Source organism: Melanerpes formicivorus, unplaced genomic scaffold (genome assembly GCF_026170545.1).
Source record: "Melanerpes formicivorus ecotype bairdi unplaced genomic scaffold, bMelFor1.0.p_v2 SCAF_4, whole genome shotgun sequence".
NCBI classification, from domain to species: Eukaryota; Metazoa; Chordata; class Aves; order Piciformes; family Picidae; genus Melanerpes; species Melanerpes formicivorus.
In genome coordinates this window covers 37,925,304-37,949,526 of record NW_027142356.1, presented here as the reverse complement: position 1 = coordinate 37,949,526, position 24,223 = coordinate 37,925,304, and the positions used below count along the sequence as shown (strand labels likewise).

Genomic DNA, 24,223 nt, shown 5'->3' with positions numbered 1-24,223 from the left:
ATTCTACCTGTCTAGAGAGGTTGACATCTATATATGCTCTTAGCTATGTCTGTATGCCTCCAAGTGTCTCTGAATGTGCTCTGTACTTTGAATGAATCAGTTGCTAACTTTGAAAACACTACTTTAGAGTTAAACCAGTATGGAATTGTCTATATAGCCCTTTCTGAGAAGCACATGAAGGTGAAAATAAACCATATGGTTAATCTAATACTGATAATTACTGCAGAATTGCTGCAGAAGTTGGGAAGGGGAGAAGGTGGTGTGAAAGTCCAGTGAGAAACCAGCAGAAGGAGAATGTATTGTGATCAACCTGCAAGCCTGGTGAGTTAGGTGAGGTCTTCTAAAGCTGATAAGATGTGATTTTGAGGGCAGAAAGTAGAAGAGTGACTGAGTCACCAGCAAGGTGCTGGGCCAGCGACCCAGAAAAGGTTTGTATCAGGCTCTCGCTTCTGGAACAGCCATCTCTGACAGGAAACAGTTAAGGCAGAGAACAGTTGATTTAGGAGTGGCTGTCTTTGCTTACCTCATGATAGACATGCTCACATATCTAGTGTGTGGGCCTGGTTCTGTTTGCACTGCTTATAGTCAGTAATTCAGGCTGTAATTTTGCCACCTAACTCCTAGCAATGCTTGGCACAGCGTTGCACCCGCTTCTCATCTGCTTCTGAATTGTCTTCTTGTTGGGTTTTTTGCCTCCTCAGTTTTGGCTTTGTGTGGCCTTGCACTGCTCTAGGTTTCATAGCTGTCAGCAGCTTGCTGAAGAGCACCTGGGTGTGAATCTGGGCTGTTGAGGCTGTGCTGGGGTTGAGAGGACTGCAGGAGCGTGGGCTTGGATGAAGCACCTTGAAATAAAACTGTGCCAGTTTGTGGTGGGAACCAGTGAAGCTGGACAAGGTTTTGTGTACTCAGGTGGTGGGAAGAGTTGAAAAGAAGAAAAGGAGCTGGAAATTGTGGGTGACAGTGAGCTGCCTGGCAAGGAGACTGTTGTGGCATGAAGAGAGGTAAATCTGGGAAGTAAAGTCTGGGGTCTTGTGCTTCAGTAGCAGAAGGGGTTTTGGAGAAGACATCAGGGCTGTGGTGGGGCAGCTTTGGAGGGGATACATCAGAGCTCCTGGAGTAAGGATGAGAGATGAGTGAGTGTTCATTTCTTCAAAGAATATATTCTGTGTATAATCAGAGAGGAGGATGAGAGCAAAGACCAGCACAGGCCCATGCCTTTCTAGGAGTCTGCTTCTGGCTGCTATCTCTATTTGGTTATTTTTTCTCTTACACTGTTTGTAATTGATGACAGCTACTCTGTGTTAATTGGGAGAGCTTTACTCATCATGCTCTTTGATTGCAGCCTCTTCCAAGTTGGCATGTTACTGGCTTGACACTAATGGCTTCTTAACGGAAACAAACCCATGGGTTTTTCTTCCTTGCCATATCAGCTGATGCCTTGAAAACATAAATATTGAAGCCTGCAGAGCACAGTAGTTCCCTTTTTATCAGCCAGGCTGGGGTTTTGACACAGGAGGCAACCATTGCTTAAATTATTATGGTTACTTGAGGTCGTAGGGCTGCAGCTGGGAGGAGTGATGGCAGCTGAAAATGTTCAAGTGGTGTCAGCTGAGTGCTGTGGGGCAGGGTGCAGCCTCTGCTTTGGTGTGGGCTGCAAAGATTCTGCTAGTGCAGAACAGGCACACCAAAGCTTTTATGGTTTTTTGTTTTTAGAATAGGCTTTTAAATGCTTCAGAGGCTTCAGAGAGAGAAGCAAATAAATGGAGAGAGTTTTGCCTGTTGTAGAGGCCCCTGCAGGTGGCTGGGTCGTTGCAGAGGGCTTGGAAATGACAAGGCTTGAGCAGGTGCCTAGGTATTTCTCCTCTCCTAATTTCCTACCCTCTGCAGCAGCTGTGCTGTGAGAGGTGGGGAGGCCTGTCCTCTTTCTGTGGCAGCTCTCTGCTGCTGTTTTTTGAGTGTGGGCTTTTGTGCTCCTGCTGCTGGGATACAAGCTTTTTTGTGGGGGGCTTTTTGTTTGAGCAGGGTGGGGCTTGTAGTGTTATTGATTGTTTGGGCTTGGTGTGTTCTTGGTGTGGTTTTTAGCTTAAGATTCAGTAGGCAGCACAGAGGGGCAGGTAACTGACTGCTTTCATGTTCCTTTGTCAGTACAAAGGAGGATCTGTCTTTTGACAAGGTAGGAGGGTGGTCTAGGTTGCCTTGAATGCTGCATAATGGTTCCTGGGAACAGGCTGCTTTCCAGTGCTGTTTAATAAGGTCAGCTTAAGCTAGCACTGGATGAAAGAATCTGGCAAAACTTTGACAAGCTTTGGAAACAGAGCTCCAGATGTGTGTAGAATATCTTTGGTTGGAACAGACATCCAAGATCATCAAGCGCTGAAGGGTCAGCACTAAACCATGTCCCTAAGCAACAGCTCCACAGGCTGCTTGAACACCCCCAGGGATGGAGACTCCAGCACTGCCCTGGGCAGACCATTCCAGTGTCTGGGAACCCTTTCAGTGAAGAAATATTTCCTAATACCCAGCCTGAACCTCCCCTAGTGCAGCTTGGGACCATCTCCTCTAGTCCTGTCACTTGCCACCAGGGAGAAGAGGCTTCCTCACTGCAGCCTCCCCTTTCAAGAACAGTTGTAAACATTTATGCCTTCTGGTATTTGAAGCCCTACAGTCACTGAGGTAATGCAGTGCCTAAGAAAGCTGCATCATAGGAACTGTCTTCCTAGAAAAGGACTGGGTGAGTGTGCAATGCTGAAACATCATCACAACTGGGAGGGGTTTGTCCATGCAGCCTTCCAAAATCACCAGTCCTGAAGTAATCTGCAAAGTAGTTAAACCAGCAGATGTTGAGAGATCTTGGTAGTGGGGTCAAGGTAGGCCTTGCATACTGTTTTTGTGCACAGCCTCTTAATAGTTACACATTGATTGAGGTAATCACCCCAGTGGAAATCAGCTGCATTAATTGTGGGCTAATGAGCAATGCCTTTGTAGAACTGATCACAGAGTCACAGGAACATTCAGGTTGGAAAAGCCTCTCAGGATCACCAAGTCCAACCATGAGCCCTACTCTGCAAGGGTCACCCCTAAACCATAGCCCTAAGCACTACATCCAAACCACCTTCAAACACATCCAAGGTTGGTTACTCCACCAGCTTCCTGGGCAGCACATTCCAATCCCTGACCATTCTGGCTCCGACAAAATGTTTCCTACTGCCCAGTCTAACCCTACCCAGTCACACTTGAGGCCGTTGCCTCTTGTTCTGTCACTAATTACCTGGGAGAAGAGACCAGCAGCAGCCTCTCCACAGCCTCCTTTCAGGGAGCTGTAGACAGCCAGGAGGTCTCCCCTCAGCCTCCTCTCTTTCACACTAACCAGCCCCAGCTCCTTCAGTTGCTCTCCATCAGATTTCTTCTCCAGGCCCTTCCCAGCTTCCTTGCCCTGCTCTGCCCTGGCTCCAGCACCTCCACATCTCTCTTGTGTTGAGCTGCCCAGAGCTGGCCACAGCACTCCAGGTGTGGCCTGAGCAGAGCTGAGTGCCAGGGGACAATCCCCTCCCTGCTGCTACTGGACACAGCATTGCTGATCCCAGCCAGGAGGCCTTTGGCTTTCTTGGCCACCTGGGCACACTGCTGGCTCCTGTTCAGCTGCTTGTCCATCAGCACCCCCAGGTCCCTTTCTGCCAGCAGCTTTCCAGCCACACTGCCCCAAGCCTGGAGCATTGCTTAGGGTTGTTGTGACCCAGGTGCAGGACCTGGCACTTGGCCTTGCTGAAGCTCATCCCTTTTCTGATTCACACTCCTGATGTTCAACTCTGCAGGCTTTAATTGACTTTAAGTCTTCCCATTGCCCAAGGTCTCATGTTGGTGCAATGCAATCTGCTTTGTGTGCACTTGAATCTGCTTGTTGGTTGGTTTGGTTTTGAACCAGACAGGAGATGCAGAAGGGGAAGGTATGAGATGGAGTACAAGTGGTGTGATAGAGGGCTAGTAATGGCCTTTTAGAAAACACTCTTTTGCAGGCATGCCAGTGCCTTCTGGGGGGAAGGAAGGGTGTAGTTAATGAGTTCCTGGCTGCTGCTGAGCTGACTGGTTGTGTTAAATGTTGTGTATTTCAGTTAGTAACTCAGAATGAGCTGGGAAAGTAGAACTGGAACAGTGTGATGTGTGTGTCCTCAAGGCTGGATGTTTGCCTGCCTCGCTGGCCCCTATTTTCCATTGGTCAGGTAACTTCTTGTCACTCTGACACTTGGGGTTTGTGCATGTTGGCAGCATTAAAACCTGCCAGCAACACCCTTGGTTGTGAGAAGCTGCTGAGTGGCCTCAACTGATGAAGAGAGAGAGTGGGAACCAGTCCTGTGCACCCTGCCCAAGTCAGTGCCATTGAAAAGCGACCCCCTGTGATTTCCTGGCCTCCTCTCAGGAGGTTCTCCTCTTTCCAGCCTTGGTTGATTTGTGTAGTTGATCAGGGGTGATGGTGAGTTTTAAAACTCCCAGGAGGTGTTTTCTGATTGATTTGATGAGGAACAGCAAAAGCCATTAGTGCCTGCAGACCAGTGGGAGCCTGAAGGACTAACAGTTATGGGAGTCACAGGATGCTAGGGTTTGGAAGGGGCCTCCAGAGATCATCCAGTCCAACCCCCCTGCCAGAGCAGGAGCACCCAGGGCAGGTCACACAGGAACACATCCAGGTGGGTTTTGAGTGTCTCTAGGGAAGGAGACTCCACAACCTCTCTGGGCAGCCTGCTCCAGGGCTCTGCCACCCTCACAGTGACAAAGTTTTCCCTTCTGTTCCCATGGAGCCTTCTCCAGCTTGTCCCCATTGCCCCTTGTCTTACTGTGGGACATCCTTGAGCAGAGCTTGGCTCCATCCCCCCTCCCTTAACAGATTAAAGTGTGAACAAGCAGTACCCATGACCAGCTATGAGGCTGAGATGGCATGGAAGCAACTTGGCTATGTGGAGCCTTCTCCCTGTGGCAGGGAGGAAGGAAGAATGTTGCCAGTGAATGGGCATCTATTTGCATTTGAGATGTTGCCAGTCTGGCATTTCAACGTCTTTGTCTAGCTAAATGTGCAGCAAGTGTGGGGAGAGAGAGAGACAGTGCTTCCAGTGTGTGGGGGTGGAGGTTCAGAAGATTGCCATCTGTTTTCCATGTCTGACTCTGCGAGTGTTGATAACTGCAGTGTGGCTGACAAGTGACTGACCCAGGAAGAAGAATGTAGAGGCTTTGGAGAGCAGATGGCTCAGGGAGTTGCAAAGGCAGCACAGCTCGTTTCATCTGCACTTTGGGGGTTTGAATCTGGCTGGGGATGGGGGAAAGGAAAGTTGCTGTCATTCTGGGACTGGTGCAGTCTCTGGTGAAACAAATTGGTGCTCTCAGTCCAGCTGAGCAGCCAGGTGTGCCTGGTGCAGTACCACCATGTGCTGGACACGTGTGCCTGCCTTGCCTTCTCTGGAGAGAGCCATTGTCAGAAGGGAGTTTGACTTCACTTTTTCTCCTCCCTTTTCATCCTTGCTTCTTTTGGCAACTTTGTCTACAGCTCAGAGTGGTTGATAAACCATGAAGGGCTTTTACTGACAGCACGGGCTGCTGCAGACTTGCTGGAGACAGCCTTCTGCTTATGCAAAAGCAGTGAAACACAATGTTAGGGGCTGGAAGGGACCTGGAGAGATCATCCAGACCATCCCCCCTGCCAGAGCAGGAGCACCTAGGGCAGGAACTCACCCAGGTGGGTCTTGAATATCTCCAGAGAGGGAGACTCCACAGCCCCCCTGGGCAGCCTGCTCCAGGGTTCTCTCACCCTCACAGGGAAATAATTCTTCCTCCTGCTTCCATGGAACTTCCTATGCCTCAACTTCCACCACTGCCCCACTACAGTAAATGCTTTGACTGTATTTTTGGAGCATGTGAGGCTGCCTCAGCTGTTGAAGCAGACCTCCTCTGTCTTTATAAATGCTGAAAAGTGAGAGCAGTTAGGGTGCTACAGGGACAGACTTGGAGAGAGTGGGGCCATAGCCTGGAAGATTATTTTTTCCCTGCCTCTTGATATTTGCTTCAGGGGTCCTCTGTATTTTTCTTCTGGCTTTACTCTCAGGAGAAAAATACAAAGCTCAGCACTGATGTCCAGCCCTGTGGTGACAGCTGATCCATAGATGAGTGGCAGACCAAAAACACCTGCAACTTGTTCCTCACTTAAAGGCAATAAAGCTTCTGGTCCCTCTCTGACTTTTTCACAGTTTCCACAGAATGATGAAGGTTGGAACGAACCTCTGGAGGTCATCTAGTCCAACCCCTGACTTTTTCATCATGTTTTTCCTGCTCTGGTGTGGCTCACAGTCTTACACTGGGTGTAGTGAGTTGAGGCAGGAGAGCAGAGTTTGCATGTGCCTGTGTGGGTATAAATATGTACCTGCCTTTAAATAACAGCTGCACATCTTGTTCAACAGCTCCCATCTGCAGAGAGAAATATTTTGCATGTGTCAGGCCAACATCAGTGAAAGTAGCAGCTGCAGAAGTTAAGCCTGACTGATGCTTTTTAAACGAGCCTCTCTGAAATGTTATCAATGCTTTGTCACTTCAGATAGCCCAGGAATCCATTTTACTTTGCAGCAAAGCACCTTTGAAAAGATCAGTGTGCTCTGCCTGCTGTGACTACCCTTCTTCCCAAAACATGTGGTTGGTGTTTTGTCCTCAGGTCCTTCTGCCTCTGGTCTTTGTTTGCTTTGGGGTTGGTTGGTTGGTTTGGGCTTTGGTTTGTGCTGGTTATGCATCTGAGAGGTTTTTGGTCTCTTCCCTCCCTAGGAGCAGTTGGCCATCACGGTGACAACCTTGCAGAGAAGATCCTCTCTGTGCTTCCCAAGCTTCCTGGCCACAAGACTGATGTGATGGTTAACATGGTGGAACTCACAGCACTGCAGACTACAGATGAAACCTGCAGCATTATAGCACCTGGCTGCTTAGCACAACCCAAGTAAGCACTCTGTTTCTTACTTTTAATTCTAAGGTGTTTAATGTGCTTGTTATCTCTTTGTGGGGGAAAAAATGAGCCAAGGACAAGAAGTCTTTCTCTAAAAAAAGAAGTCAAGCTTACAGCAGAAGCCTCTCTGCTCCTAATTCTGCTGGAATATAATCATCTCTGTGTGGGCATGGAGTGAGTGAGCCAGGTGAGACTCCCCAAAGTGGGGAATTCTCAAGACCTTTGTAGCTCTGGGTTGTACAGATTGCTGTAGATATTGCAGCACTAGAAATCAACACAGATTAGGCACCAAGAGTTCTTCCTTGGGACATTTCTGCTTAAGTAATAGACCATGAGGTGCCCCTGCCCGTGGCAGGGAGGTTGGATTAGATGATCTCTAAGGTCTCTTCCAGCCTAAGCCATTCTATGATGATACAAATGGGTAGGTGTAAGTGTGGCTGCCTTTTCCCATGAGTCTCTTTATATATTCATAGAAAGGTTTAGGGTGGAAGAGACCTTGAAGATCATCCAGTTCCAATCCCCCTGCTATGAACAGAGACACCCTCCACTGGACCAGGTTGCTCAATGCTTCATCCAACCTGGCCTTCAACACCCCCAGGCCACTGCCACAACCTTCCTGGGCAGCTTATTCCAGAGTCTCACCACCCTTGTACTGAAGAACTTCTTCCTAAGATCCAATCTGGACCTGCTGTCCCTCAGCTTCAAACCATTCCCCCTTGTCCTGTCTCTAGACACCCTGATGACAAGTTCTTCTGCAGCCTTCCAGTAGGACCCCTTCAGGTAATGGAAGGCAGCTCTAAGGTTCCCCCTGGAGTTTTCTCTTCTCCAGGCTGAAGACCCCCAGCTCCCTCAGTCTATCCTCATTGCAGCCCTTATCTTTGTGGCCCTCCCTTGGAATCACTCCAACAGATTAGGGAAATACTGGTTTGAATAATAGCCTTGGTCTTGCCTTGATCTCAAAATCTCTCCTGTGATCACTGCAACTGAAGAAGTGTTGTGTACCTGAGAAGAATCTCAATAGAATGTGGCTCTGTGATGTTGAGCCCTGTGTCTTTCACTTTTTCTTCATCTATGCAATGATCAGGAATAGCTTTTACATTAAAACAGGCCTTTCCCAAACCAGTTTGAGACCCCTGTTGAAGAATGCTAGAAACCCTTCCCCTGTCTGAATGTGTGGCTGAAGATGGTAGAGTCCTGCTGAACAGAATGGAAGCTGTTATAGACAGTAGCATTAATCAGCAAAACCAGAAGTGAGTAGACTCAGATTGGATGTCAGGAAGAAGTTGTTCCCCATGAGGGTGGTGAGAGCCTGGCACAGGCTGCCCAGGGAGGTGGTGGAAGCCTCCTGCCTGGAGGTGTTTGCAGCCAGGCTGGATGTGGCTGTGAGCAACCTGCTGTAGTGTGAGGTGTCCCTGCCCATGGCAGGGGGGTTGGAACTGAGTGATGCTTGTGGTTCATTCCAACCTAACAGTTCTGTGTTTAATCATCTTTGCTGCTGTAATGTGGCTGAACTTCCTCTGAAGTGGATTGAAAATGCCCACCAGTAAGTTTCCATGGCAGTTCCATTAGACAATTCCATAGGCTGCTCTCAGTTCTTCATCCATGTGGTTATTGCCCTTGCTAGCTGGCTCAGAAGTGTCTCTTATGACTGAAAACTGCAGCCTTGATTTCTCTCTGTACATGATGCATGGCAAGGAGCATTCCTCTCTTTGTCAGTTCTGTTTACTCTGGCAAGTGGAAGTGCCAGCACCTTTCCCAGGGACAGGAGCAGTAACTTCAGTCACACCCAAATGTGACCCATGGAATTTTGTGTCCAGACTGCAGCATTTCACCAAGGTGCATATCCAGAATAGTTTTCAAATGCCTTCATGATTTTCTCTCCAGTATTATTTGAGCATGCTGTGGTGGCAGGGGTTGTGGAGAGAAAGAGAGAAGGGGAGAGAGAGGTCTGCTGCTTCCACACAGCTTACTATATTTAACTCTTCTTATGGAATGCCTCTCCAGCAGAAACATCTGGGCTCAGTTACAGAGTTAGCAGGCAGCATTAATGAATAATTTATGGCTGGTGTGGTGAAATAAAGCAGGGCTCTTCTCTCAAATCTAAGGAAATAAGGGACTTCTGTAAAGGTCTGTATGGAAATGTAGATGCCACATGCTGCTGGAGTTACTGTGCTTTGCAGGGGCTCTCCTGGAGAGGAAGAGAATTTCTCTTAAGAAAATAATCAAATAGCCAGAGCTCTTAATTAGTCCTGGTAGCCTTAAAAATCTTGTGGGGTAATTGTGTGCCCTGCTGTAGTCACAGGCATAGAGTCACTGACTCACAACATGAGCTGGCAGTGCCCTCATGCAGCTGTGTGCCGCTGGGCTGCAGAAGAGATTCTGCCTCTTGACTCTGCTCTGCTGAGACCTCACCTCCAATCCTGCCTCCAGTTGTGGTGTCCCCAGCAGGAGGAGGATGCAGAGCTGCTGGGGAGAGTCCAGAGGAGGCCCCAAAGATGATCCAAGGGCTGCAACACCTTTGCTATGAGGACAGGCTGAGGGAATTTGGGTTCTTCAGCCTGGAGAAGAGAAGCCTCTGTGGGGACCTTAGAGCTGCCTCCCAATAGCTGAAGGGGTCCTGCAGGGAGGCTGCAGAGGGACTTCTCATCAGGGTGTCTAGAGACAGGACAAGGGGGAATGGTTTGAAGCTGAGGGAGAGCAGGGTTAGACTGGATCTTAGGAAGAAGTTCTTTAGTGTGAGGGTGGTGAGACTCTGGCACAGGCTGCCCAGGGAGGCTGTGGCTGCCTCCTCCCTGGGGGTGTTGAAGGGCAAGGCTGGATGAGGCCTTGAGCAGCTGAGTCTAGTTAAGAGGTGTTGCTGCCCATGGTGGGGAGGTTGGAGGAGATGAGCTCTGAGCTCCCTTCCAGCCTGAGCCTGTCTGAGCTTCTGTATTGTGATATCCATACAGTGTTTTTGGAGGAATTCCTCCAAACTTCAGCCTCTGCTTTTCAGAGTACATCCAGTGGCTTCTAGAAGTTTTCTGCTGGAATGAAGCTCTGTGTTCCTGAGCCTTTGTTGGCCACTTTGTTTCTCAAAGCAGCTGCCCTGTGTTTTGCAGATGGGTTTTTTATCATGTGGAAGCATCCTGCTGTCAGTAATGGGCTCACCTTGATGGGGGTTTATCTTCTGCTGTTTTCCACCTCCTGCAGGCCGGGAGCCAAGTTGTCTGGAGGTCTCCTGGCTCCTTGAAGCCTCAGATCAGTGTTCAGTTGCTTACATCCTGTGGCATGTGGGAACAAGGAGAGAGTTATGTGATCCTGAACTGTGGGCAACTGAAAAAGTCCCTCTGCTTGCTCTTTTTTAACCTGCCCTTTCACTACCCAGGAGCATCTTTGATGTGCTCTCCTATTTTGCTGAATAAGCTGAATGTTTAATTTGTTTATGCACATCTCAAGAACTTGCTGAACAGAGATTTCTTGCCTGTTTTTTCCACTCTTGCTGCTTTGCTCCAGTCCTTGGAGTTTGCAGGCTTCTTGGAATCCAATGTAATGGTAAAAGATCAGGAAAAGAACAGACTTCCATGTAAAATATGCATTTGAAGCAAAATACAAAATACCTGTTGGGTTCTTGCAGCAAGCATTTTGCATCAAGGCCATAGAGTTATGGAATGGTCTGGAGGGACATCCAAAGGTCACAGAATTGTCAGGGTTGGAAGGGACCTCAAGGAGCAGCCAGTTCCAACCCCCTGCCATGGGCAGGGACACCTCACACTACAGCAGGTTGCTCACAGCCACCTCCAGCCTGGCTGCAAACACCTCCAGGGATGAGGCTTCCACCACCTCCCTGGGCAGCCTGTGCCAGGCTCTCACCACCCTCATGGGGAACAACTTCTTCCTCACATCCAGTCTGAATCTCCCCATTTCTAGTTTTGCTCCATTCTCCCCAGTCCTATCATTACCTGACTCCCTCAAAAGTCCAAGTTTGAATATCTCCAGGGATGGAGCCTCAACTGCCTCCCTGGGCAACCTGCTCCAGTGTTCCACCACCCTCATGGTGCAGAACTTGTTCCTCACATCCAGTCTAAATCTGCTCTTCTCTAGTTTGATTTCTTTGCCCCTCATCATTGGAACTGCTGCTTCACCAGCTCATAGAAAAGGGGACTTGAAGGACACAACTCAAAGCAGTCTCCTTTCCCCAGTGCAGCAAAGTTCTACAGGTTGCCCAGGGAGGTGTTTGGGGGTTCATCCCTGGAGATATTCAAGGTGAGGCTGGACAGGGCTCTGAGCAACCTGATCTAGTTGAGGATGTCCCTGCTGGCTGCAGAGGGGGTTGGACTGGATGAGCTTTGGAGGTCCCTTCCAAGCCAGACCATTCTGTGCTGCCTGTAGAACTCCCCCCTGCAGTATTCTTTGAACCATTTGTGTGTGAGGGGAATTTCAAAGGAAAGATTATTGTTGCTTGCATGGCAAAGAGCAGAGCAGCAAGAATTGAAGCTGGAAAGGAGATGAAAGTCTCCTTTTGAGCTGGGGAAGAGACTTCTCTTTTTTAATGGATTTTTCTACCTTTTTGTTTTTCTAATACAGAATAGAATTAACCAGGTTGGAAAAGACCTTGGAGATCCAGTCCAACCTCTCACCCAGCACCATCTCATCAGCTAAACCATGGCACCAAGTGCCTCAGCCAGGCTCTTCTTAAACACCTCCAGTGATGGTGACTCCACCACCTCTCCCTGGGCAACCTGTGCCAGGCTCTCACCACCCTCATGGGGAAGAACTTCCTAACATCCAATCTGAATCTACCCATTTCTAGTTTTGTTCCCATCCTCCCCCTGTCCCATCACTCCCTGACACCCTCAAAAGTCCCTCCCCAGCTTTCTTGTAGCCCCCTTCAGGTACTGGAAGGCCACAATGAGGTCTCCTGGGAGCCTTCTCTTCTCCAGGCTGCACAACCCCCGGCTCTAAGCCCTGATTTATTTTAAGCATCTGCAGGATCTCAGAGCAGTGCTGTTCTTAACACAGAATTAATTGAAGCTGAGCTTTGGGGGAGGATGGTGCTTGGATCTTTGTGGTATTTTCAATTTTAATGTTGAAGTCTTTCCTTTATGCCAGCTGTAGATATTAATTAAAGGGGGGGGAAGTCAAACCAACCCCCAACTTCTGTTTTTTCCATGCACAAGCTTATGAAAGCTTGCAAGGAGAAGGTAATTTGGGACAGTGTTATTCTAGAGTGAGCTGGGAATTTATGGCATAAATGAGAAGTAATTTTCCTTTCTGGAATGTTAATATTAAAGAGGAAACATTAATACTGCAGTAAGGAAATCCAGATGGCACAACTCTTACTGCTTCATAGCCCCTGAGAGCCTGGTGGAGGAGGAAGGGTAGACCAAAACAATGGATGGCAAGACAGGGAGAGGGAGAACTGCTTGCTCTGAACTGCTTTTGGATCTGCCCTGGCCTGTTGGTGGTGGTTCAGGAGCAGCAGGGTGCTTCTGGGGCTCCCTGCATGGCCCAGCTTCTGCACCCCTGCTCCAGCTCTTGGGCTGCTGGCTGCTTCCCTCTGCTGGGAGCTGCGTGCTCCTGCTTGCCTGGGACCTGGCCTCCTGCTCTGCTGCAGTGCCCTGCTGAGCCCTGCTCTTGAGGCTTGCTTTGAACCAACCAACTCCAAACTAAGCAGAGAACAAACCTCCACCCATGGACAGCCCTTTTCTCTCTGCCTTTCTGAACACAGTGAGCAGAGGAGAGCTTAACTGCAGGCTTTGTGGAAAGCAGACATCACATGAAAAAACCAAACCACCCAACCCTGCCATTTCCCTTCACCAGTCACAGTGTTAGGGGCTGGAAGGGCCTTCACAGATCATCCAGTCCAACCCCCTGCCAGAGCAGGGTCACCTAGAGCAGCTCACACAGGAACACATCCAGGTGGGTTTTGAATATCTCCAGAGGAGGAGACTCCACAACCCCCTGGGCAGCCTGCTCCAGGGCTCTGTCACCCTCACAGGGAAAAAATCTTTCCTCCTGTTTCCATGGAATTTCCTCTGCCTCAGCTTCCACCACTGCCCCTTGTGCTGGCATTGGGCATCCCCCAGCAGAGCCTGGCTCCAGCCTCTGGGCACTCACCCTGCACAGCTTTATCACCAGCAATGAGGTCACCCTCAGGCTCCTCCTCTCCAAGCTCCAGAGCCCTCAGCTCCCTCAGGCTCTCCTCATAAGGAAGACCTTCCACTGCCTTCATCATCCTTGTGGCTCTGTGCTGGACTTTTTCAAGCAGTTCCCTGAGGTCCTTCCTGAGCTGAGGGGCCCAGAAATGGACTCCAGATGTGGCCTCAGCAGGGCAGAGCAGAGGGGAAGGAGAACCTCTCTTGACCTACTAACCACAGCCCTTCCAATCCACCCCAGGATGCCATTGGCCTTCTTGGCACATTGCTGGCTCATGGTCAGCCTCCCATCCACCAGGACTCCCAGGAGAAATTGCAGCCCAGCCCTGTTCCTCTGGGACTCTGTGCCACTCAGGTCCATTTCCAGGAAGATGAATTGGGCTTTCCAGGATCTTTTTCAGTTTGTTACCTTTTGCTTTTTCAGCAATCCAACCAGAAGGTGCTTTTCTAGGTGGTGGATTGGGCAGTAGGAATGTCCCTCACACAGCATCCCCAGCTGCCACCACCTTCCTGGCCTGGCAATCTTCCTGCTTACCACTTCATAGAATCATAGAATCAACCAGGTTGGAAGAGACCTCCAAGATCCTCCAGTGCAACCTATCACCCAGCCCTATCCAGTCAATCAGACCATGGCACCAAGTGCCTCATCCAGGCTTCTCTTGAAGATCTCCAGGGACAGTGACTCCACCACCTCCCTGAGCAGCACATTCCCATGGCCAATCTCTCTCCCTGTGAAGAATTTCTTCCTAACATCCAGCCTGAAACTCCCCTGGCACAGCTTGAGACTGTGTCCTCTTGTTCTGGTGCTGCTTGCCTGGGAGAAGAGACCAACCCCCACCTGGCTACAACCTCCCTTCAGGGAGTTGTAGAGAGCAAGAAGGTCTCCCCTGAGCCTCCTCTTCTCCAGGCTAAGCAACCCCAGCTCCCTCAGCCTCTCCTCCCAGGGCTGTGCTCCAGCCCTTTATTTTACCCCTACAAGCTCAGAGCACAGCCCTGAGCTGAGGCTTGTTCAGAGTCTCCTCATTGTTTGACATTTCTCAGGGCATCTTCTTGTTGGGTATTACAGCCCTGGCTGCAGCAGCTTCTGGGGTTTGTCAGTCAAGACAAGCTTTCCAGGAGACACTTTCTGCTCAGTTTCAAAGCAGCCTGAACCAAATGAACATAATTGGCTGTTGCCACAGGATAAGATGAACAAGCTGATAAGTTTTATTAGATCTCACAAGAAATGTGAGCATTTGCCTGGGTTCTTTCAGTGTGGGACCTCCTTGAAATGGAAAAAGGCAAAGGGTGAGAGGGGTGTGCCAAGGGGTGGAAATTCCAGGAGGGGGGTCAGGACTTCTGGCCTGCCTGCCCTGTGTCCCATGCAGCTTTGCTAGAAGGCCTCACTGACACTCAGCAAAAGCCCTGCTTGCTGCAGCAGTGGCTGTGTTGAAGTAACTGGCACAGGAACTGCAGATTCCAGCCTAAGAGGTGCCAGGTTGCTTTCAGTCCTCTGTTCTGGCAGGCCTCAGAGCCTTAGAAGTTTGTCTTCTAGATAAGAGGAAGCTTGAAGTTTATTTTCCTTAAGATAAAGAATAAATTGGGCTGACAAGCTCCCAGCATCAGCTGCACAATTCTTCCTTATCTGTCTCAGCCCACAAAAAGGACTTCTGGGGGGCTGTGGGAAGCTGGACTGCTCAAGACTTTGTTCCTAGTGCTTTTAGGAGCTCTAACTACACTCTTTATCTGGGCTACTGATGAAAGGTTTCAGCCAGAATTCACTTGCACAGCCATCCTCAGAGTGCAAGGATCAAGAGGTCGGAGATGCCATCCCCTGCTAGGTGAGAGGTGTCCCTGCCCATGCTGGGGAGGTTGAAGTAGATGGTCTCTAAAGTCTCTTCCAGCCTAAGCCATTCCAGGGTTAGCACAGCACGCTACCTTAGCACCTCTAAGAGTTCAGCAGTTGCAGCACAGCAGCTAACTGAGCTTCTGTTTCCTTGTTAGCATTGCTGTCTTCTGCAGGTACATTCAGTGCAAGGTGGGTGGAGAGAAGGACAAATTGGATAACTCCTAAGGACTAGTGTCTGCAGAAAGGAAAGATCTTTATGTTGCTTAGAGCTGCTGGCTTTTTCATAGAGTGATAAAATGGGCTGGGTTGGAAGGGACCTCCAAAAGTCACTCAGTCCAACCCCCTCTGCATGGACATCCCCAGCTAGTTCAGGTTACCCAGAGCCCTCTCCAGCCTCACCTTGAATATCTCCAGGGATGAAGCCTCAACCACCTCCCTGGGCAACCTGCTCCAGTGTTCTACCACCCTCATAGTAAAGAACCTGTTCCTAACATCCAATCTAAATCTGCTCTGCTCTAGTTTGAAGCCATTGCCCCTTGTCCTGTCCCTGCAGGCCTTTGCAAACAGTCTCTCTCCAGCCTTCCTGTAGCCCCCTTCAGGTACTGGCAGGCTGCTCTTTGGTCTCCCCAGGGCCTCCTCTTCTCCAGGCTGAACACCCCCAGCTCCCTCATCCTGTCCTCATAGCAGAGCTGCTCCAACCCCCTGAGCATTTTCATGGCCCTCCTCTGGACCTGCTCCATCAGGTCCATATCTTTCCTGTATTGAGAGCTCCAGAGCTGGATACAGTACTCCAGGTGGGGTCTCGCCAGAGCAGAGCAAAGTGGCAGAATCACTTCTCTGGATCTGCTGGCAACACTGCTTTTGGTGCAGCCCAGGATGGGATTTGCCTTCTGGGCTGCAGCATTTCTTTTGAAGCTGACATCCTTTTCTCCTTACCTGAATACTTTTGGGGTGAATTGTTTAAGTTTCCTTTTTCCCTGGGTAAAGCTTGCGAAGTTTTTCTCTTGATGTGGCCAGAGTGCATCTTCCTGCAGCTGGGTTCAGAGTTCAGTAGCAGCACACAGGCTATGTCTGTCTAAGCAGACTTCTGATATCTCCAAAGTGAGTTCCCATTTGTGTTTCCAAAGGCCTGCAGGGACAGGATGAGGGGCAGTGGCTTCAAACTAGAGCAGAGCAGATTGAGATTGGATGTTAGGAACAAGTTCTGCACCAGGAGGGTCGTGGAACACTGGAGCAGGTTGCCCAGGGAGGTAGTTGAGGCTCCATCCCTGGAGATACTCAAGGTGAGGCTCAGCAGGGCTCTGGGCAACCTGATCTAGCAGATGATGTCCTTGCTTACTGCATTTGGGTTGGACTGGATGACCTCTGGAGGTCCCTTTCAATCCAAACCATTCTCTGATTCTGTGGTTTCCACAGATTGTGAATGTGTTTTCTGAAGTGAGCTTCAACTGGGAAAAAATTCCCATTTGCTGTGGGAGACAAGTTTCAGACCTCAGCTGGATCTCTCCCCAGCTCTACTGCTGATCTAAAGAGGCAACCAGAGAAAGAAATCCGTGCTGAGCCATTTTCAGTTACTGGAAACAGCCCCAGAGCATGCAGTGAATGTCCATGCTGCACCTGATCTGTTCTCAAGCTTTGGCCTCCCCTTGGGAAAAGGGAATTATCCTCAGCAGTTCTTATTCATGACAACTGAATCTGTCATGGCTTCAAACACCCTTAGAATCATAGACTCATAGAATCAATAAGGTTGGTAAAGACCTCAAAGATCATCAAGTCCAACCTGTCACCCAAGACCTTGGGACTGCTAAACCATGGCACCAAGTGCCTCAGCCAGGCTCTTTCTAAACACCTCCAGCTCTGCTGGCTCCACCACCTCCCTGGGCAGCACATCCCAATGGCCAATCTCTCTTGCTGGGAAGAATTTCTTCCTAACATCCAGCCTAAACCTCCCCTGATGCAGCTTGAGACTGTGTCCTCTTGTTCTGGTGCTGGTTGCCTGGGAGAAGAGACCAACCCCCACCTGGCTACAACCTCCCTTCAGGGAGTTGTAGAGAGCAAGAAGGTCTCCCCTGAGCCTCCTCTTCTCCAGGCTAAGCAACCCCAGCTCCCTCAGCCTCTCCTCACAGGGCACAGGGCAGAAAATACTGCCAAGGATACACTTGGTTTGGTGTCAAGGAGGGATTGTGGAGGAGGAGGGGAATTAGACAGCACCCAACACACCTCTTAAACAAGACCTTTTTAGGAGGAGACTGCAGTGTTAGTGTTGAATGACTACAAAGAGCCACCAAACCTCCAGAACTTTTGGATTAAGTCAAAATTCTGCTCCCCTGACTCATTTTGTGTGTCAGGGAGGGATTGTGAGAAGATACCCAGATCACACAGCAAATATATGCAATGTAGGCAGAAGTCCTTATCTCCTTCTCTATGACAGATCAACCAGAGCATGGAAATGGTTATAAAAATGAAAGCCAGAGAGGCTGGGGCTTTGTTTTCTCTGACTATCTGTCAGTTTGGTTTTGAAGGCTAGAGGTTTGCATGAGATCTGAAGAAGCTGGGGCTCTAGGTTGGCATTGAAACTGTGACAAATACGCTGCTTTGAAGTGAGAGAGGGGAATAAGGAAAGGCCAAACCCTCAAACTGCTCTGAGTTTGCTTCCACCAGCATCCTAGCAGAGACTCAATCCTGCCCTCTGTGTTCAAACAATGCATACTGAAGATGCAAGGTCTGCTTCAGATTTATTTTCTTTTTAGTACTTACATCTTGTGTCTCCAAGTCTCTACTTGAACACTGCTCAGCTCCTGAAGTGAAGTATCTTTAACTACTCTATGCCTTAAGACTTTATCAGCAATGATGCTTGTGGTGAGTGAGTCACTTATGGAGAGGCTTCTCTTCCCTTCTCTGATGAAGACATATTCCTCTACATTAAGCCCTCAAAATGGCCTAGACAAGAGGTTGCATCAGCAATTCGAGGCTTTAGGCCAGCCAATGAGGGAGGGGGGGTCAAAGGAGACTACCAAAAAGTGGCCTTGTAAATCAGAAGCATTGAGTGGAGGGAATTCCTGGCATTCCACGGCATCTGGGTTTATTTCCTTACATTTCTCTAATCAGAAAAACACCCTTCAGATGTGTTCTTGGTGAATGTTTTCACTTGTCTCATCTATCCCTGCTGCCAAATGGGACCCAGAATATATTGGCTTTACATGCCTGGAGGACATCTATTGGAGAGCTCAGCAGTGTGCATCTGTGAAAGTGGACTTGGCCCTGCAGTGCAATCCCTGAGTCAATTGTCAGCACCTCATTACTAACTGTTCCTGCACTGGCATACTTCTTATTAAAGTAGCCTTTAGAACACAGAGGAGGATGCTCTGAATTAACCTGGTTTATCTTACATGTAGCACTCCCAAGCACTACATCTGCTGTAAGGATCAGGCTTTATTTTTAGCATCATTCATTTGCTTTGTCCAAAAAAGCCACCCCTAAATTAAAATCCCTGACAAGCAACTCTTTACTATACAACATTTATTTCATTATTTTTCTGTTCTTCCCCCAGAGCTGCTTGGCAAGGCTTTGGATGTACCTTGTAGTGTGCAAAATCCTACTCAGAAGCTTTCAATTAATGTGATTCATGCAGTTAACTCAGTCTGGCACGCTGTGGAAGCTGTCCTGCAGCTTGGAGGAATGAAACAGTTTACAGAAACGTTTAGTTGGACTTGAAAGCCAAAAAGCAGCCAGCTGAGAGTCTGGGCTAAATGCTAGTGATGAGTATTAGAAGGTTTTAAGAAACCACTTGGCCTTTTCCTTTGCCTCTGCAGAGTTGTGGAGACTGGTAGAGGAGGAAGACAGAATTCTGGGGTAGGTGGAATAATGAAGTTTGCTTTATTGGCAAAGGTTTGTCAGCAGGAGGGCCGTGGCGTGTCTGGGAAGCCTTTCCAGCACAGAGCCTTCCCTTTATCCATGCATTCATGGGATGGTTTGGGTTGAGGGGACCTTGAAGATCATCTAGATTTCTACTCATCTTGTTCTGATGAAATAGCATTTTCTAGAAAGCCACAGTTAGCAAATTTGAGAATTAATCCATGAACCAAATTCCTCCTCCTTTTGTAACTCCTCCAAGTTAACTCCTGGCTCAGCTTGGAGTTTATCTTCTTGGCTCTCTGCTAGAGAAAAAAAAGAAAAGGAAGTGTAGTTTAAGGAAACTGCCTTAAAGTTTCACAGCAGAACACTCCAGATTATGTTCATAGATTCATAGAATGGTTGGAAGAGATCTTAAAGATCCTCCCATTCCAACCCTCCTGCCTTGGGCAGGGACACCTTCCACCAACCCAGCTTGTCCAGGACCTCGTCCAGCCGGGCCTTGAGCACCTCCAGGGAAGGGTCATCCACAACCTCCCTGGGCAACCTGTGCCAGTGTCTCCCCAACTTCAAGGATGTCTTCCTAATCCCCAATCTCTCCTGTTCCAGCTTCAGTCTGTGCTTATCACTACAAGCCCTTGTAAGAAGTCCCTTCTTAACTTTCTCGTAGGCCCCCTGCAGGTACTGGAAGGCTGCTCTAAGGTCTGCTTGGAGCCTTCCTTCTCCAGGTAACAGCCCCAACTCTCCCAGCCTGGCCCCACAGGGGAGGTTCTCCAGCCCTCTCATCATCTTCGTGGCCCTTCTCTGGACCCATTCCAGCAGCCCCAGGTACTGGGGGCCCCAGAACTGGCTGCAGTGCTGCAGGTGGGGTCTCACAAAACACTGTACATCCACAGCTGCTAATTGGAATAGAGGCTGGGTTGGGGCACAATAAGCAATTGTACCAGCAACAGAAACAATGCCAGTTTTCAGTGATCTTTCCTTCTTCTTTTCTCTCTTTTTTTGTGTTTTTTTTTTTTCCCCTCTCTTTTACCTTTTTTTCTCTCTTTTTCTTTGTACTCTTTTTTTCTCTCTCTTTTTTAATCTTTTTTTTTTTCCTCTCTTTTTTCCCTCTTTTTTCCCTTCTCTTTCTTTCCTTTTCCCCTTTCTTTCTCTTTTTTCCCCTCTCTTTCTTTCTCTTTTTTCCCCTCTCTTTCTTTCTCTTTTTTCCCCTCTCTTTCTTTCTCTTTTTTCCCCCTCTCTTTTTCTTTCTCTTTTTTCCCCCTCTCTTTTTCGTTCTCTTTTTCCCCCTCTCTTTTTCGTTCTCTTTTTCCCCCTCTCTTTTTCGTTCTCTTTTTTCCCCCTCTCTTTTTCGTTCTCTTTTTTCCCCCTCTCTTTTTCTTTCTCTTTTTTCCCCCTCTCTTTTTCTTTCTCTTTTTTCCCCCTCTCTTTTTCTTTCTCTTTTTTCCCCCTCTCTTTTTCGTTCTCTTTTTTCCCCCTCTCTTTTTCGTTCTCTTTTTCCCCCTCTCTTTTTCTTTCTCTTTTTTCCCCCCTCTCTTTTTCGTTCTCTTTTTTTCCCCCCCCTCTCTTTTTCGTTCCCTTTTTCCCCCCCCCCCTCTCTTTTTCGTTCTCTTTTTTTCTTTCTTTTTGACTCTTTCCTCTCTTCATTTTTCTCTCAATTTTCCTCTCTTGGTTGTCTCAAAGGAAGCAAACCGACTTCAGTGTTCAGCTGGGTGGTCAGCTGTGTTGTTTCTCTGGCAGTCCTCCCACTGGCTGTGGTTGTTTGTTTGCATCAGCCTGCCTTTTAATTGTTGCTCAGGGGTCTAAAGATCAGGTGCCACTTCTGCTTTTGAGTGGTGGTGGACATCTGGAATAACCCTTTGGGTGTTTTTTTCCACATGCTGAATGTTCTGTGGCCTGTGATAAAGGCTCCTTCTGCAGAGGTGGCTGGTGTGGGGCTATCATGGAAGGGAGTGGACCCTGCCCAGGTGGTTAATGGATGAATATGGGAACAGTCTGCATTATGTGTTGTTAAATGACATCACTTTAAAAAGGAACAGATGGGGGTTAGAGGAAGGATAGAGTTAAAAAGTTTTGAGGCATGCTGACCACATCTTAGAGCCCAGTTGATAGTTAATCTGCTTTTCTCTTTCCACAGGACATGTTCACAATCATGCCTGTGTGCAGGGTGGAGCTTAGAGGGATTGGATGCTTCAAGGATTAGTAAAACCTAACCATTAGTCAGCTTCTGTCAAAACCAGTCCTACCTTCCTGAGATGCATCTTGTCTGTTTTCTTTGCTCTTCCAGTCATCTGCCAGGTCCATCTGCTTAGGATGTCAGTAGGAAAGGTTAAAATGATGAGACCCTGTGTTTGGAAAGCACACTTGCAGTAGATCAAACAGAAGAGTCCTTGGAAAAGATGAATAGAATCCCTCTTTTAGTGGTGCACTAGGCTTTCAGTGAAGTTTTTGAGATAATCCAAGCTTTGAAAGAGATGCACTGAAATGCATCTATCTTAAGACAACCAGAGGCAGTTGGTTCCAGGATAATAATCATACAAGATTATAGAGGTTCTTGAAGTTAATAAGCAACTGTCATAAAAGGACTCCAGGCAGAGCTGGTGATCTGTTTCTTGTTGGTGCAACTGCCAGTCATGGCTTCTGTTTCCATGACTAATGCTTCCCTTTCAGTCATGCTTCAGCTTGGTGAGCAGCAACAGCTCTGCATGGGTTCCTTTTCCTGTACCACTTGCCTTCTCTAACATGCCTTGGCTTCCTTCAGACTTGCCTCAGGGTAATATCTTCCAACATTAGCATTAGGACAAACACCATGGTGCAGCTGGCACAGTAGTCAGATGGTGTGAAGCATCACTGGCAGTCTGGGCTGCAGAATGTGATCAGAGATGCCATCTGAAATTGCAGAGCTCAGCCTGCCTGCTTGGATGGCTCCCAATATGTCTGCATTCCAGTACTTGCAGGGAGCCTAAATCTACCCTCCCCAATCCCTAAGCCATTGTCTCTCATCCTAGCACTACAAACCCTTGCACAAAGTCCTTTCCTGCCTTTCTTGGAGAATCTCCTATGGGTACTGGAAGGCTGCTCTATAGTCTCTCTGGAGCCTTTTCCAGGCTGTACAGCCCCAACTCTCTCAGCCTGTCCCCATAGAGGAAGGCCTTATCCAGCCTGGCCTTCAACACCCCTAGGGAAGAGGCAGCCACAGCCTCCCTGGCAGCCTATTCCATAAAGAAGAACTTCTTCCTCAGCCCCAGTCTAACCCTGCTCTGCCTCAGCTTCAAACCATTCCCCTTGTGCTATTGATAGGCACCCTGATGAAAAGTCCCTCTGCAGCCTTCCTGCAGGATCCTTCAGCTATTGGAAGGCAGCATTAAGGTTCCCCTGGAGTCTTTTCTTCTCCAGGCTGAACAACCCCAGCCCTCTGCTCATCTTTGTAACCCTCCTCTGGACTTGCTCCAGCAGCTCCATGCCCCTCTTATGCTGCTGGACAGAATTGGAGGTCTCTTCCAACCAGATATATTCTGTGATTCTGTGTAAATGGAATAGAATAAGAGGATTTAAAACAAAAATCTTCTTTTCAGGTACTCCATTTGTGCTGACTTTGGTTACAGTAAAAGATGGTCCATGGATTACTTTTCTGCTCTCTTGACTCATTTTTCTGTTTTGGTTTCATGCACACTGGTGTCCTTGGGTTGCACTGTCACTCTTTGCTACTGGAAGCAGCAGGGAGTGCAGCTGCATTAGTTCTCAGTAACAGCCAGCAGTGTGCCCAGGGGGCTAAGAAGGCCAATGGCATCCTGGCCTGCATCAGGAAGAGTGTGGCCAGCAGGAGCAGGGAGGTCATTCTGCCCTGGACTCAGCACTGGTTAGGCCACACCTTGAGTCCTGTGTCCAGTTCTGGGCTCCTCAGTTTAGGAAAGAGGTTGAGTTGCTGGAAGGTGTCCAGAGAAGGGCAACAAAGCTGGGGAGGGGACTGGAGCACAGCCCTGGGAGGAGAGGCTGAGGGAGCTGGGGTTGCTTAGCCTGGAGAAGAGGAGGCTCAGGGGAGACCTTCTTGCTCTCTACAGCTCCTTGAAGGGAGGTTGTAGCCAGGTGGGGGTTGGTCTCTTCTCCCAGGCAAGCAGCACCAGAACAAGAGGACACAGTCTCAAGCTGTGCTAGGGGAGGTTCAGGCTGGACGTGAGGAAGAAATTCTTCCCAGCAAGAGAGATTGGCCATTGGGATGTGCTGCCCAGGGAGGTGGTGGAGTCACCATCCCTGGAGGTGTTTAAGAGGAGCCTGGCTGAGGCACTTGGTGCCATGGTTTGGTTGATTAGATGGTGCTGGGTGATGGGTTGGACTGGATGATCTCAAAAGGTCTTTTCCAACCTGGTTAATTATGTTCTATTCTGTTCTGTTCTCACTCTGTGCACAGCTGCACTGTCTCATCTCTGTGGTTATCAGCAAGTCAAGTCGTTCTGCATCCTGGATGCTGAAGTGTATACATTGAACTTTATTTTTCTCTTGGTGTGCTGAAGCCAAAAATCTTCTTGTGTGTGTATCACAGCATGTATATATATATATAAATATAAATACATCTATATTTAGATCAACATGAAACAGGAGTGGGGTTAAGATGCTTGTGCTTGCAAGTTTACATGATGCTGGGGCTGAGGAAATGTTTGCTGCAAACATAACGCCGTGGGTTTGGCAAGGGAGGAACCTGCTTCAGATGGTGGTTGGCCACAGTCATCAGGCTTGTGTACATATTCTAGTTTATAAATATGGCCATCTGTGAAGTGGATGTATGAATGAGCCAGAAAAGTGCACTTTCTCTCTAATGTTTTGGGGTTTATTTTTCCACACTGAAGACCCAAGGAGGGGAGGCAGTATGCAGAGTGCACTTTTGTTGGGAGGAATTTCTCCTCTCACTCTCATCACTTCCTGATGTGAACTGAATCCCAGGCAAGCAGCACCAGAACAAGAGGACACAATCTCAGGCTGCACCAGAGGAGGTTTAGGCTGGAGGTGAGCAGAAAGTTCTTCCCAGCAAGAGAGATTGGCCATTAGGATGTGCTGCCCAGGGAGGTGGTGGAGTCACCATCCCTGGAGGTGTTCAAGAGGGGATTGGATGTGGCACTTGAAGCCATGGTTTAGTTGTCAGGAGGTGTTGGGTGACAGGGTGGACTTGATGATCTTTGAGGTCTTTTCCATCTTTGTTGATTCTATGATTCTAGGATTCTGTGAATCCTTGACAACCCCTCAGGAATTAGTTGTTACAATTTATTGTAATTCAGTTCACCTGTGGGGCCAAAAATATGTCAAATGTAAGGAGTCTGATTTACTGCCCATTTATCTGTGAATGAGGGGAAAGGAATCCAGCCCCAAGCAAAGAGCTGTAGGTAAACAGAGTAGCTGTGAAGCAGTTGGGGGTTGCTGTGTTGGTTGTCTGTCTGAGAACCTCCT

The 24,223-nt window shown here is 48.6% G+C and overlaps 1 protein-coding gene across 1 annotated transcript in view; it reads left to right on the top strand.

Moving 5' to 3' along the window:
- SCFD2 (sec1 family domain containing 2) overlaps positions 1-24,223 on the top strand; it is a 187,428-nt gene that overhangs the window by 1,098 nt on the left and 162,107 nt on the right. The window contains exon 2 of the mRNA XM_068137763.1: positions 6,796-6,964. Within this exon, the coding sequence (XP_067993864.1) occupies positions 6,796-6,964 (169 nt within the window). The remainder of the gene's footprint in view (positions 1-6,795; positions 6,965-24,223) is intronic.